Source organism: Pseudochaenichthys georgianus, chromosome 21 (genome assembly GCF_902827115.2).
Source record: "Pseudochaenichthys georgianus chromosome 21, fPseGeo1.2, whole genome shotgun sequence".
NCBI lineage: Eukaryota > Metazoa > Chordata > Actinopteri > Perciformes > Channichthyidae > Pseudochaenichthys > Pseudochaenichthys georgianus.
Window position 1 is genome coordinate 18943245 of NC_047523.1, and position 16078 is coordinate 18959322.

At 39.2% G+C, this 16078-nt stretch overlaps 2 protein-coding genes across 3 annotated transcripts; one reads left to right on the forward strand and one right to left on the reverse strand.

The window, feature by feature from the left end:
* Positions 1–296: 296 nt before the first annotated feature.
* Positions 297–15419, forward strand: stx19 (syntaxin 19). Of its 2 annotated transcripts, XM_034109335.2 has the most exons (7): positions 297–386; positions 2886–3179; positions 3429–3665; positions 4055–4267; positions 6088–6473; positions 7084–7219; positions 7429–8269. In XM_034109335.2, the coding sequence occupies exons 2-7, from the start codon at positions 2964–2966 to the stop codon at positions 8179–8181; spliced, it is 1941 nt and encodes a 646-aa protein (XP_033965226.1). In that variant the 5' UTR covers positions 297–386; positions 2886–2963; the 3' UTR covers positions 8182–8269. The 2 variants fall into 2 exon arrangements, with proteins under 2 accessions (XP_033965226.1, XP_033965227.1); XM_034109336.1 differs by lacking the exons at positions 6088–6473; positions 7084–7219; positions 7429–8269 and adding an exon at positions 15183–15419.
* On the reverse strand, positions 8542–9826 carry LOC139435995 (uncharacterized). Its single transcript, XM_071207118.1, has 3 exons — positions 9778–9826; positions 9611–9687; positions 8542–9550 (listed from the first exon to the last, which is right to left on the reverse strand). Exons 1-3 carry the CDS (start codon positions 9778–9780, stop codon positions 8542–8544), a joined length of 1089 nt encoding a protein of 362 aa, XP_071063219.1. The 5' UTR covers positions 9781–9826.
* Positions 15420–16078: the final 659 nt, after the last annotated feature.

Genomic DNA, 16078 nt, shown 5'->3' on the forward strand with positions numbered 1-16078 from the left:
GACACTCTAACCGCATTGCCCATTGTTTGTCCTTAGTGCACACAATACAATTCTATTTGCTTTTCACTTTTTTTTATCTAAGCCTGAGGGGAGGATTTATGGGCTCCCTGTGCTGCCTCTCCCCCTTCTCATTTACTTAATCACGTCACATCTCATTTCTTTAGATAAGCAAATGGTCCTTCAGTGTGCTGCTTTCCTATTGGCTTCAAAAGGAGGGGAGGTGCTTGAATCTGACTCAACCAAACTTCTTCAAAAACGTACCCTGCTTGTTAGTAGCTTAACAGTTACAGTGAAAGCAAGGAGATCTGAAAAGGATGTAATGATATCAAAGAATGTGTTTGTTTTGGATTATGTTCCTGGTGAACTCTGGGAATTCTAACATCAAGGTAAAATCTTCATTTCAGACTCAATGTTCTCCAGGCACTGACTGTGAATGTGTGTAAAAGTGTGCTGTACATTGAGATTATACTGTATTTGGTCGTTTTTTTTCTATGTTGAATTACATTTATCTATTAAAAGATAGACTACCTTGAGCAAGTAAGACTTGATTTACAGTTGAATTTTGGACTATTTTAAGCAGAATAATTTGTCTTGTTACATTTTAAAGACAAGCAATTATCTGTTTGAACTGCGATAAAATACAACATTTGGAGGCTTTTGCTCCACCAGAATGGAGATGAGAGAATGTCAACATGACGAAAAACAGACTAAGAAGCAGATGAGTAGCCTGAAGAAAATATTGGAAGTCATATTGTTTTATAGAATTTCCTGTTTGAAATGTATCCAGAAATGGGATAGGTTGTGATTCGAAATGCTCCATTTCTAACTCTGTTTCCCCCACACAATCATGTGCTTGCAGCAGATTATGTTTACGGCCTCTAAAACTCAAATCCCTGTGCTACTAAGGGAATGTATTTGTATTCCTATTTCAATGCAAAGGAATTTAAAGTTGAATGTGTTTCACTCATCAAAGGCATACAGGGAATCAGATTCTGTATCACACGGTTTTAATCACAAGCACCTCACTTGTTTACTTCAGCTTTAGAAGTTATCAGCTGGAGTTAAAGACTTGGAGGTTAAACAAGTCGCTTATTTCTCAGCAGTTGCTGTTAAGATATCTATTTTTATTTCAACATTTTACATATTTAATAAACAGCAGTCAGAATTGACATATGGCAGCCTTTATTTTCTGTTTAGTTTAAGTAAATAAGTAGTATTTACCAAACCTGCTCTGACAACCTACCCGGCTTTCATAGGAAAAGGAACTTGAGTCAATTTGAGTGATGTCTCAGATAAATGCTCAGGTTGTTTTTCATACAGTTATACAGCAGAGTGCATATCCGGCTCATTATGCTCAGACAGTCACTTATAATGATGTAAACAAAAACTGATCCGGCTTTGACTCCTACCAGCCACACCAGGGTGCACAGTTCACTTTTCCCTTCAGCTTGAACTGTATTTGGTCATTTTTTAGAACTTGGGTGTCCTGTTTCTTTTAAAAATTAAGTTTATGGCTAATTTTAATGGATACTTTCAAACTAAATAAATATATCTAGCAAGTGGCACAATATTGCTAGATGAAAGCGTAAAAAAACGTAATGTATTTGTTTTCCTATAATATCAACTCTTGCAATACAATATCCACTCATTATTCAACTTTTGTGTGGTTTTGTTTAGGCACTTATAGCACTCTTTTAGAGCGATAATGATCCACTTTCCTGGAAAATATGTTCACTTACATCCAATCCTGGCAGAAATGATGTACCTGGAACAACACATTAGTTATATAAATTGCAAGTGTAGGAGACAGCTTGCAGATCATTACTGAAATAACGATTATTTGTGTAATTCCCATCCCATATAACTTTCTTTGTTGGATAGCATCTATATGTACAGTGAAGTGCATGTGCCATTCTTACTTTATTTGTTCTGTATTTCTTTCGGCTTGTAATATATAAGGTATTTATTTCAGACAAACACTTGAAATTATTTCATGCAGTTTATTGATCACCTTATGTCAATGTATCTGGGCATAATTGAAGCTATACCCCAGAAGTACACAAAGTGGTTTCACATAATGCATTCATTCAACCAAGTATACGTAGTTGTTTTCACCAGCGATGTAAGTCTGGTAATTTACTACTCTTGGTACAGTCTAGTCTCTGGTCTATTTCCCATATACTTCCTATGCAGCTACACCATGATTAAACCATCATCTCTTACTCAACATTTTGCTTATGTCTCACCTTACAATGTTAACCATATATTTAAAATTGGGACAGTAATACTGGGAGATAACGTATTTTTCTTGATCCAAAACTGATACAAAACTGTTGTATGTGTACGCAATGTTGTGGTAAACAGGGCTGCTTGGTAAACAATGAACATGTCATGACATTAAATACTCAAAGCACACTGATTATAGCTAGAGTACTCATTACATTACTTTCCATTAAACACATTCACCTAAATCCTAAAGCACTGTTCACTTAAAACAACTAAACTTAGATGACTCCTGAATGTAGTGTTACCTGACAGTTTTTAGTTATTTATAACCTGTGAAAATACCAACCAAATACATAAACATATATTGTATAATGTTGTAATGTGACTAATTCTCTAAAATATCCCTTTAAAATCTGTAGCCAGAACAATTCAGAAATGTGCAGCACACTAAATTGCTCTTTTACAATTCCTTGATAATGCCATCCATTCTTTCACTGTAACTCTAACCTGTTTACTAAGAGCTGATGTGATCCTTTTCATTCAATTATTTACTGTCATTGGTCTCTTTTTTTACTGCCTTGTTTTCCAACGTTTATGTTCTGCAAAAATCCCGTTACGGACAGGAATCATTAAAGTTTCATGTTCTTTTTATTTTTCAGCTACTTCTCGTCAAACACATCACATTCTACAAAAACTGTTTGTCCTGAGGACGAAGCTTTGGTGAAAGTTCTTCCACGATGAGAGACCGCTTGGAGGAGCTGCGGAAGAGGGCTCAAGACTATTCTGAGGCAGCATCTGAGAACAGCGTCTCTCCCTCAGTGGAGGTTGATAATGACGACTCTATGGCGGCCATAACGCCACAGGCTGTGATGTTCGAGGAAGAGCCGGTCATTAAGAGTTTCCTGTTTGAGGCCCAGCGAATCAGAGATGATATCACAGTGCTGGACATAGAGGTCATTTATTTAAATGTTTTCTCAAAGGAATATGCCATTATCTTCATTGATGTTTTATGTAATGCATTTATGGCTATTAACGGAGGGTGGATTTTCATGATGTGTTCTTTTTGAATTACGTTCTTTGTATTCTTATTTTACTTGTTATAATATTTAACTTATCAGAAATAATATAAAATAAGACTGTTTTATCATGCAAATGTAAATGTTGCTAAAGAGATCTTTCTGTCTATTCTTAAACACAAACAGGTCCTTACGTTTGGACAGCAGCAACAGACCCTGGTTGCAACCATGCGTCGTTTCAGTGTGATGAAGAAGGAGAGCAGTATAACCCGGGACATCAAGCTCAAGGCCGAGAGCCTCCGTCGACGCTTAGATGCTCTTTCAAAACAGGTCCAAAGGACTGAGGACCAACTGGGACCTAATGCTGTTACAACCAGAATACAACTCTCCCAGCATGCATCACTACAATCCAAATTCCAGCAGGTTGAGAAGATGACCCTACCAATACTATTATACTTCATATTACTTTACATTACATATAATTTAGCTGAAACTTTTATCCAAAGTGATTACAATATGTGCAAAAACCATAAAGAATCAAAACACTGAACAACAAGGAAAGTGCAGATATATTCACTTCAAGCAAGATCATACCAACTGCTGGTGAATCAGATAATTAAATCCACAAGTGCTCATATAACTTTGCTTATTTGTGAGAAAAGTAGAGCACTATATAAATAATACAAATGAACAGAATTGTATCACATTATAGCAGAGCCAGAACCAGCAAGGTGGAACTCAAATACTTTATCATTTTTCATTCCCGCTCCCCATTTCTTTTTTTTTATTCTCTCTTTTTGCATTATGTCCAGGTAATGTGGCAGTATAATGAAGGTCTGCCGACGAAGCAGGAGCGCTGTAAGCATTTCATTATCCGGCAGCTGGAGTTATCTGGAAGGGATGTGACGGAGGACGAGGCAAATGAAATGGTGACCACAGGAGAATGGGAGGTGTTCAATGAGAACCTGCTGAATGATGCCAGAATCACACGATCACAACTATCTGAGATTGAACAGCGACACAAGGTGAGGATAGTGGCAAACAACTCAGGAAAACATATGTATTGCTGAAAATCTTTATATCTTGATTTTTGAAAGAAAATAAATTAAATAAGCTTCAGTGCAGATCGGTTTAAATTCCCCAGTCAAGCTAAATAACCCCACTTTAATGCCTATTTGGTGAATGCACACATTTTTTACTTTTCATATAACTGCAGCTCATTGCTAATGACTATTTATTCAGTTTGTAAATTACACTCATTATACTGGCACTGATCTCCTCGAATTGTCTAATAACATCAATTATTTTCCAGTCCAACCTTTTATATCATACCGTCTGTTGCATAGCAGAAACATGCAATCATATCATGTCTCACACATGACCGTATCTTACTATGACAAATGGGTCAAGGAAAGAAATTAAATGGAAGAGGAAATTGGATAGATATAGATATAGATACTGTATGTTTACTTTATTGATCCCACATTGGGAAATGTTACAGTAGTGGCAGGTTATCAAGGCATTGCACATGGATAAAAGAACACATTAGGAACAGTGGCGACTGGTCATTATGGGCAGGTGCACCTAGTGTCAGCAGAAAGTAATTCAAGTAATATTTTTTTTTTAAAAAGCAAAAAAACATATCTAAGTTAAAATATATTTTAAGATCAAGTTTAATCATCTGATTCGTCTGTACATTGCTGTTTTAGTCTGTGTTCTTCTAATTAGTGTGTGCCTATTGAGCCGTTTTGAGCGACTTGGGTCAAGCCCCGATCTAGCCCCTCTCTCTCTCTGTCAAAGTGAATGGTTGCTGTAAAAACTACACTGCGCATGCACAGAGTATTTTTCTATTCAATGTGTGCGGCATCAAAATAATCACCATGGGGCACTGTGCTGACATACCTACCAAAGGTCATCTCATAATTCAGAGAGCTGATTGGCTGTAAGTACGGGTGCCGCGAAAACTGTAGATGTGAAGAGGAGATGAGAGAGAGCAGAATATAGCGATTAAAATCAGTAAAACTGAAAGAAAAGTAATGAAGTTGACCATCTACTTCAGCTTTGGTAAGTTCATTTTATGTCATATATTTTGTTGATCTTCTGTGTTTTGCCTATAGGCTATTGCTCTGCTGGATCGATTGATATTGTGACCTCGGTGATGAGTATCTTGTGTTTTCCTTATACCCGCCCCCCCTCTCTCTCTATCGGGGCCTACAGCTATTTGTTTACGTGTAAAGCACCAGAAGCTTATATACGGTATACACATCTAAGTTGTTCGTGCCCCGCACCACTTTTGTACATATAAAAATGCCACGGATTAGGAATATGATGTCCATACAGTATCAATAGGAAGCACAACAAAAGATTTAAGGAAAAAGTAAGAAGACACTTACAAATATAAACATAGGTTACTATATCAACAAGTCCTCCAACTCATACGACCAAATGGGTCGATTGTTTAAGCCCTTATTACGACCAAATATGTCGTTTGTTCAAGCGCTTAATACGACCTATAATAGGCTACATGCACTAGGGTCTGAGACGTACTTCCGCCTTAGCCGTAATACTGCTTGGGAGCTTCCGGTTTGCGTAGCTGAGCGTCCACAAATGTTTTACTGTTTAAATCTATGGTTTAAATATGAGTCGACGGAAGATTTTCAAAACGGAGCATTTGCAAAGACAAGTAAAGAACTACTCCGAGCACTGCTGTGTCCCACTTTGTACGGCGTCAGCTACATTTAACGGGGTCCTAAGTTTCCATGGCTTTCCGACCGAACTCGAGCTGCGAAGACAGTGGCTGGTTAAAATACGACGCGATAACTTCACAATCTCCTCTCACTCCAAGGTCTGCAGTCGTCACTTCGCTACGGATCAACTAATAGAGCCAAAAACCCTTGATGGCCGTAGGAGGCTTGTGAAAGGTGCTGTACCAACTCTGTTTGAGTGGAATCACTTCACTGCTCAAACACCACGGGCTAGTGTTTGGGAGAGAAGGGAGCGGCCCACTGAACCAGTCTCTCGGGAGGAGCAGGAAGAGCACATCGATGTCCGTGACCATGATTACTGCTCAGCCCCTGAACCAGCTTCACTGGACATGTCCTCTCAAGCTACAGAAGACAACTCCAAAACAGTGGAGGATCTGCAGAAGCAACTGCAGGAGTTAAGAGTCCAGCGAGAGTTTTGCTTACAGCGGTTTGCTGGCTCCGACGACAACATCCGATTCTATACCAGGTAATGTTTTGGCTAAATTCTATCCAAGTTTTTGAGATGGGTTAGCTTATAAAGAATCCTGTTTACCTGCCGTTTGACTGCTGACTATATGCATGCAGTGTTGGAATAAGTAGGCTACTCAACTTAACTGAAGTATAAGTACAAATACTATGGTTTGAAAATATTCCTGAACTGAACATGTAGAATCATAAATCATGTGTTTTTATAAGTAACTAGAAACTATGAAGGTTAACTAAATGTGGTGGAGTAAAACATACTAATACTAACAACATACTGATAATACTTTACTACAAGTGGAAATCTTCAAAACCTTACCAAAGTAAAAGTACATGTCAATATCCACTGCGTTTCTCCCAGTTGCACACTTAAGAATGAAGAGTAAAAGTAGTCATTCTGTGTAAAATGTTCCCTTTATGTTTTAGATTATTATTACTGCTGCTTTAATGTAGTGGTTACATGTTACTGCTGTATATTACTATACCTGCACCAAGTGCCTTCTTAATCAGTCTATTTGAACTGTAATGTATTATAGCAAACAAGAGGAAAGCATTAGCCCATGTGGTACAGTTAAGGAGTCAATTAATGACTGACATGTGTCTTTTGTGTACAGATTCCCGAGCTATAACCACCTGATGGCCTTCTGGTTTCTGATTGAGCCTTCCATTTATAAAATGGTTCGTGTCACAAGAGCGATATCAGCTGCCAAGACGAATGAAGAAGTGGTTACACACGCACGTCCATCAACGGTAGGCTACGTTTCTTTTAACACACACTCTAAACACAAACTGAAGGGAAAATGTTTCTCTGACATTTCATTGCTTTTGTGTTGGCTAAAAGGCTATAGTACTCAATCATTTTCGAATACATCAGAGAACTAAAACAACTTAATGTTTTTCCCATGGTGTGCTACACTCATGACATTAATATAGTACCCTTTTTTGTTTTTATCTTCCAGAGACAGCTGCTTCAGCCAATTGACGAGTTCTTCCTTTTTCTCTGCTTCCTGTCGGTGGGTTTGAAAGAAAGGGACCTCGCAAACCGCTTCAACGTACACCAGTCCACTGTGAGCCGCATCATTGCAACATGGACAAGTTTTCTTACAACTTTATTGGGGTCGCAGTGCATCTGGCTTACACCTGCAGAAGTTCAAGCCCACCTCGCAGAGGCCTTCAAAGATTTCCCAGACACACAGGTGATCCTGGATTGCACAGAGCTGAGGTGTCAAACACCATCCTCACTCCTCCTCCAAAGTGAAATGTATTCTACATACAAATCTCACTGTACCATGAAAGCCCTGGTTGGCATAGCCCCACATGGCGCAGTGACATTTGTTTCCAGTTTGTACGGTGGTTCTGTCAGCGACAAGGAGATTTTCAAACAGTCTGGAATAGCTGCGTTGTTGACTGAAAACATGGCAGTGATGGTAGATAAGGGCTTCCTGATCAGCGATTGCTGCAAATGCAAAGTGTACTGCCCACCTTTTCTGTCGAAGCAGAAGCAAATGCCAGCCTATCAGGTGAGGGAGACACAGGCCATTGCCAGACTGAGGGTTCATGTGGAGCATGTCATCAGGAGGATAAAAGAGAACAAACTTTTTGATGGCGTCATCCTCCTGTCCCATGCCTACAACATAAACCAACTGTTTGCAGTAGCATGTATGCTGTCAAACTATCAGAACAAAGCACTGGTCAAGAAATGGGTGAAATAAGACAAGATGATGACACCTGTGCAGGTAGCTGTGATTAAGCTGGGCGAGCACACCGTGTTGCCTGACACACGCTAGTGTTTTGTTTGAATAAATGGTAAATAGCAAATTACAATGCGTTGATGATTTCTTACAAATGCAATGATTTACTATTCATTACAAAAAAATCACTTCACTTTATTGTCTTTTTAAATACAATTGTATATTTATTTACATATATGAAATGTGAACAAACAAACAATATACAATATAAACAATATATATCAAAAACAAAATATTAAAATCACATTTTGTTGTCATTCAAAATACATGATTGAGGGATTGCCTCCTAAAAACAATGACGGCTGAGCCAGGGTCTAGCAGCTAACTGCTCACAGAGTTATCAATGGCTGCAGTGCCAAATACTTTTGTAATGACAGGTACTTCGGCATGTATGTGTAAAAAAACTACTACTTTTTCTCTGATTGCTCTTTGCACTTCTGGATCTGTGTATATTCTTTGCACCAGGTATTCCTCCTGTGCCCACACTACAAAGTCACACCACTGCATCCCAGACACAAGAAGTTGACCCTGTACTTGCCAGTAATAGGCATGGCTTTTCTTGAGCTTAGGGGAGCCACATTCCATCTGCACATATTTGCAGTCGACATAATTTGGGACATTGGGACATTTGAATTCAACAAGGCCAAATTGGGGATATTCTGTTGGGTCAAATACAACTCCATCAGGGGAGGCACCAAGCCAGGGCGTAGAGGGGTGAATGACAAGGCCACAAGGGGAGTAGTTCACGTTTGCCAGTCTACTGTATTCAGCTGCTACTGTGGGCTCCATCTCTGCACCTCTCCTCATTTCTGCAGTCTGCCTTGTACCTTTGAGTATTCGCTCTGCAAGAGAGTTAGCAGAGCTCTCACCTCTGACGTGACAAATCTCTCTAAACCTAGAGGCAGTAACCCTGGGTTTGCGGAGCAGATGCCACTCTGAGCTAGAGCTTTGCTCACGGGTAGCCTCCTCAATTTTGTGAGACATTTCTAAATCAACAGATAAGCTGTTAATATGCAGTTGCTCCTCTTCTGAGCACACCAGCGGTAAATCACATGGCAAGATCACATACCCCTCTATGGGCAAGTGCGGTGTTGGTGGTGTGTCAGTGTGAAGTGTGGTGTACCGAGACGTCAAAGCAGGCATCTGATAGGACAGAACACTGCCCTCCTGCACAATCCCGAAGGCACTTTCCACAAGGGGCTTGTCAGGTCTCATGTTCATTGTGGTCACAAGCGGTCTGTCTTCAATGCTGAACGCTGAGTATGCCTCCGTGACTCTGAACAGGCAGGGATCTGGTAATGGCCCCACCATGCCTCTGTAGAATCCACTCCTACAAAGAATGGCAAAGACAATATAGCACATTAATGTGACAAAGGTTAGGAATACTAACCTTACTCCAGTCTGCACCATCCTATTTGGTACAGGCTTGGTGAAGACCATGGAGTTGATGGGCCCTGGCTTCACACCCTTAAGGAAAAGACAAGTACTGTTCGTTGAGTCACTTTAAAACAAAAACTCTGTGAAAAATTACAAGTATTTGAACCTCATTGAAATTACCATTGTTCGCGGCTTGTGCCATTGCTGTTCCGATTCAGTACAGCTATGCACAGGTAGTGCTGCGTACCTGTACGCCGAACCGGTACTGGACTTGTAAAAAGTTTCGGTTCAAGTCCGGTTAAAACCGGAACGTCAGGAACCGGTACTTGGACTCGCAAAAAAACTAGCACTTACGTATTATCTGGTGTCTGTGGTTATTTAAACATTCCCTGATAAACGTTATTCAGTGTCCATAAATGAGTGCTAATCCCAGTGTGCTCAGTGTACAACATCACATGTCATTTCACCTTCGATTCACGGTTTGAAGACGTAGCATTTCGCCCCATGCTAATGCTAACCGGAAGTGAATAATTTTCAGAATAAAAGTATTAAGTAAATAGTGTGAACTTCCGGATTTTCAGAATAAAACTGATTTAAATTAAATAGTGTATTTAATTCAAAATTACGCCATATCAACATTGATTTTAATTTCTAACAGTATGTATGTACATCACTATGTATGTAGTATGTACTGTATAATGTAAACATGTAGAGTTGTAGAAAAGACATGGTGTACAGACAGTACAGTACACTCTGACTGTACAGTCACTACAGTGTAGCCTATACTGTATAGTAGGTGTGTAACAGTGTAATGTGTATAGTCTACTCTACACTCTACCTTTCAGCAACGTTTTAGGGATTTAGGCTCAGTCAGCTCAGGGACTGTTTGGTTACTTTAGTTTGGTAAATGAAATAAATGTTTGAACGTTGTAGTAGTTCACTGTAGTTGCTGTCATAAGTCATTTGTAGACTAAGTGGAAAAAAGTGTTTTTTTTACATTTGTACTTTTTAGAGAAATGTAGACACAAGTTGGAAGGGAGCACAATAAACCTGACGAGTTTGAATTTGAGTTGTTTATGAGTTAATTTCAATTGATAATTAGCTCACAATAAGTTCACTTTAGTTACTCGCACAACTTGACACAAGCCATGGGTTCAGGTCCGGACTTATAAGTCCGGACCTGAACCTGAACCTCTGGACTTGAGTCCGGACCTGAACCTGAATGTGAGTCCAGGTACGCAGCACTATGCACAGGTGGCACAACTGGCATGCTCAGTTCAGTGTAATGTGCTGTTTGGAACAGCAATGCTACCGTGTGATTACACAAAACAGTTCCTGCAACACAGGAGCACTGGTTGTGCGTGAGCACCACTGGTGATGAATCACGAAGCGTTATCTAAAAAAGAGAGAAGAAATACTAGTGATTAGTAACCTCACTTGTAGTAAATGAGCCAGGAGGTTATGAGTAGAATTATTGGTTATTTTTACTGACCCATTATCCTAGAAGAAGCATGTATTCCTGAATGCTTAGTGTTACCCTCTTACCCTACAATACCACAATGAACTTTCTTTGGAAACTAAGATGCCTTGAAAATTGTATTAAAGCAGTTTTGACTATATATTTGAACCCCCATACTTACACATCCATAATCAATGTAATAATATCTGACCAATCAGCTGTGATAAAGCAGTAGGACACTGTAGGACAAGTAGGACACTGTTGAGATTCCCTTAAGGTAAACTAATGTTTAACTGAAACTCAATAAACAGGGGGGAACACAGTGGCAATGTTGCCTGCCTACACTCAAACTGTGTGCTGTCTCGCTCTTCCTCATTGACCTGTAGCACAAGGCTCTCACGCTGACCTGTCAGCCTGTCTTTATTGGACACTGAATGAAAAAAAACAGAGCAACAGCGTTAGATCTATACTCACGTCAAAATATCTATGGCAACATTGCTTTACAAAAGCCGATACCATTATGCAGTGTGGCTAACAACAAGACAACCTTGGCTAGGCTATAAGGCTATTAAACGATAGTATTTGTTAGCAAAATGGCTAATGTTTTAAAGAATTAACACCAGAAACAGTACATAGCGTTACCCAGAGCCCTATAGTAGTCTACTATAGTAATAGTATAATAATAATAATAATAGTAGTTATACTATAGGGACTCTGGCGTTACCTAGCTTTTGACAGCTAACGTTAGCATAACCCGGAGCATAAGCTAGCTGGTTAGTACCTGTTACCTTCTTACCTTCATAGTTGTGTATATATGACGCAGCATATAATTTGAAGCCTTTATCGAGTTTGCTGGCTGGGGCTTTAGTCGTCCGGCAAATCCGATGAACATCCGACATTTTTAATTTCGGAAGCTCTTGTAGACAGCGGGTGTAGAAGGTCGTCATTTTTCATCAACAGGAAATGCAGCGGCCGCTCTGAGTAGAATGCGGAAGTGACTGTGCATGTAGCCTATTACGTTTGAAAATTGTCGGCCTCGAGTGCTCCCGTTGAATGCAAACGTTACAGAGGGTTGTTTATTCACAAATAACCCTCTCTGTACAATCCTAAATTGTAGGATAGTTTGGCCATTAAAACGCTTTATGATTAGATTTCTAGCGAGAAGTATATATTGTACTTTTAGAATCCACGTCCAGTCGATATGTAGGATCTATAGTTTGATAGATATTACGAAGATGATTTGAGATTTCGTCAGGAGAACGTGTATGCGGCAAGCTTCCATGTAAAGTTACGGGTTGAAAACAGTATTTCCGGTCTGGCCGTTTTCATAATAAAACCAATGATCAAATGATTTAACAGTGATATCTGCACTACTCATCCACTAAAAAACATCAGTTTATCCTAGTTAATTATACGACATTAATTGGTTTAAATTGTGTACAATGCTTTTGTGTTTTTCCCATAGGTTTTTCTCTTTCGATTCTGAGAGACACATTTCTTTTTTCAGAGGTTTTGATAGGCTAAAATCACGCCGCAATGCACGTCGGGATATGGTGTTTATGTGATATGAAATCGGAAAACATTAAAAAAAAAAATAATAATACTTTATTCCGAGTGTTCTTGCTTTTCTCTTTGAAAGTCATCACATAACGGCATTGTAATACACGGTTCGGCTGCATTAAATATTACATATCTGCCGTAGATATGTATTTATAGAGCCCTGATCAGAAGACCTTTTGACAAACTGGAAGAGATGCCGCCAAAACTGAATATGTGACGTGGACCATAAATATATCAACAATTAAACAACATCTTCCATTTCTTTTCACACAATACGTCTCCTTGCAGTATCAACACTAATTCGGCTGACTTTTATATTTGATCCAATTAGTAGATAGTCTGTATTTACACCATAACGGTGCACAGCTGATAGAAAGGACTTTTTTGTAGTTTTTAAAGATATTACTGATTTTCTGAACTACCTTTCCAACTCCTCATGCAGTTGACTGTTACAGGTCTATAGAGGTTCATGGTACAATGCATAAGCTTCACATCGAGAGACTGAAACTGTATTTTCCTTTACCGTTCTGTTTTAAACTCACAATAAAGTGAATAGTCATATAATGTACGATATTATTATGTTTTATTAACTAGACCACTGGTCTAAACCGCACCTCCTAGTGGTTAAAGCACGTTATTGAATGTAGTTGTTGAATAAGTTATATTTATTTAGTTATTGATGAAAACATTTAAATATTAAGAGTAGCCTACATACAAAATAGGGGTCAATGATAGAAATATAGAATGGAAAATATCTAGAAGATACTGTAGTGATCTCTACAATAAAACAGTTTAGTGCAGGACGTCCAAAGATATTAACAGGAGGATGTGCAAAACAGACAAACTCATAAGGCTGAATTTTACTCAGGTGTAACTAAAGTCTGATTTAAGGGTTGTTTATATTTCACATCATTAATCAGAATCTGCAAAGTAACAAAAATAAATGTAGTAGAGTAAAAATACCAGGTTAACCTCTGAATTGTAGTGGAGTAGAACAAAGTAGTCCATGCTGCTGTAACAAAAACATTTCCCAACTTGGGATCAATAAAGTATCTTATCTTAAGATAATCGATGGCTACTGCCATATTTGCTAAATGTGCATCTGAACCTTGACAAGTGCATGTTTCAGGCTTATCAATTAACAACAGGAGGGGTCACAGACATAAGACCAGCTGTCATGTGGGTATATTAATGCTGCCCATTATGGACACAAGCAATTTTCACCCATGTATTAATTATATGTTTTAAATTTGATAACACCAATGTGTTTCGTGTCCCCTAAACCTCCAGGGATGTATACAGTTTAATACTGGCAACTTCTAATTGTGGGAAATACGAAAACGTCTTTTAAAACTACATTTCCCAGTACAGTAGAGACGTGCCATAGAACATGTTGCGAAACACACGGGGGGGAGGGCCGGGCTGGACCCGTCCAAGTCCAGTTTTGGATAGTCTGGCGTGGTTCCATTCCATTTCAAAGAGCTTTGACGCTCAGCGTAACCTTGTCGCACTGCCACTCCAATATCCAATCACAGAGCTTGAGGGCTAATCACGGGGTTTGTAAAGCAAGGCGGATGTTGTAGTCCCAAACGATAGATGGGGATTCTGGGTAGTGTAGTGTCTTCGGAAACTCTGTAGTGTCTAAACTCCGAAAAAACAATTTGTTTCTCCGAATCGAAGGTTAAAAACACAAAAGCATTGTACACAATTTAAACCAATCAATATTGTGTAATTAACAAGGATAAACTGATGTTTTTGAGTGGATGAGTAATGGAGATATCACTGCGTAATCATTTGACAGTGTAGGGAATACTTCCGGTTTTATTATGAAAACTTCGAGACCGGAAATACTGTTTTCACCCACGCTAACTTTACATGGAAGTTGCCCCATATACAGTGCACGTTCTCCTGGCGAGACCGCAAATCATCTTCGTATATCTATCACACTGTAGATCCTACACATCCACTGGACGTGGATTATAAAAGTACAATACACTTCTCGCTAGAAATCTAATACAAAAGCATTTTAATGGCCAAACTATTCCACAATTTAGGATTTTCCAGAGAGGGTTATTTGTGAATAAACGACCCTCCGGAGCTTTTGCAATCGACAGGAGCATGTTGTTTCTTACACGGCCACTAGAGGGGCTACACTTTAAAACGTGACTCTGGGTCGTATTTAGCTGCTGAACAATCGACCTATATGGTCGTTTTTTGTAGGAGGACAGGCTGTACTATATACATTAGAAAAGTGTATGCAAAGTAGTTACAGGCCTTTAGTTTTGGAAGTGAACCCGTTAAATGGTCAAAATGAAAAAGACAATTAGACAAACAGGAACTTCTAGAGGTGAGATATACGCTAGAAACAACCAGCAAATTAAACGTAATAGGTACGTATAAAAGTGAGTCTTTTCAGTGCTCAGGCCAATTTGTAAAAAAAGCTGAATTTGTCCCCTCATTACATCTTAAGTCTCCCGGTTCTATCTACCACCACCTCCGGCCCCTGACTAATGCACTCTATATCCACAGTATTAATCCAAGTATCATTGTCAATGTCCCCCAACAGGAGCTGTTGAGTCTGGAGAACAACATGAGGGAGCTGAGGGACCTGTTTATGGACATTTTCATGTTGGTGGAGGAACAAGGCTCCTACATTGAGAACATCCAGACCAATGTGGAGAGGTCTCAGGAGTATGTGGCTGCATCTAATGAAACATTCAAGTTGGCCGCCAGATACAAGAAGAATAACCCACCGCAACAGCTGTGCTGCTGTTGCTGCCCACCCTGGAGATTTTGCTTATAAACATGTTTACCTCAACGTTCTTTCCGAGTAACATTTTATATTAGAAGTCTCACTTACTTGTTGGGAATAAGGAATTTTGGATTAAAGTACCATTAAAGTGAAGGTTATTATGGCTCTGTAGTTTTGCTGTTGAACAGTGAAGGTGAAGATAGATTCAGCAGAGCATGGAAAACAATTAGGTGAAAGCCAGAATTGGTATTTGAAGCACTTGTTTCTTTCAAGAGGATGTGAGACAACTGCTATTGGAAGAGACAGTTCAGTGAGTGCTGCTCACCAACACTGCTGCTTATTGGAGACCTTCACTGTCATCTGACAGAGGTCACAAATAAGCCGAGACCACTGCCTCTCACTGCTGGATCAGCAAGACCCAAGACAAGACGTCAAGACTTCTACCAATGAGCCTCTTAGCTTTCCTCTGTCACAGGACCACATGTGACCATTTATTGTTGTATACATTATGTGCACTTTAAGACTTATCTATTTTTTTTATCTAAATTTAAAATGTACCCTTGTGGGAAAAGATACGCTTTCTTAAACGTGTTGATTCTTTATCTATTAATTTCCTTCTTGGTCCACATGGTCGTGAAATAGACCACTTGTTTCACAATTAGTCACTATTCTAATTTGCATTTCAAAGTATGGTAATTTTGGGTGAATTT

Coding starts and splice junctions, on each gene's coding strand:
- stx19 (XM_034109335.2), top strand. CDS start 2,964: ATGAGAGACCGCTTGGAGGAGCTGCGGAAGAGGGCTCAAGACTATTCT. Junction 3,180..3,428: donor TCACAGTGCTGGACATAGAG/GTCATTTATTTA, acceptor AAACACAAACAG/GTCCTTACGTTTGGACAGCA. Junction 3,666..4,054: donor TACAATCCAAATTCCAGCAG/GTTGAGAAGATG, acceptor CATTATGTCCAG/GTAATGTGGCAGTATAATGA.
- LOC139435995 (XM_071207118.1), bottom strand. Junction 9,551..9,610: donor ATGGTGCAGACTGGAGTAAG/GTTAGTATTCCT, acceptor CATTCTTTGTAG/GAGTGGATTCTACAGAGGCA.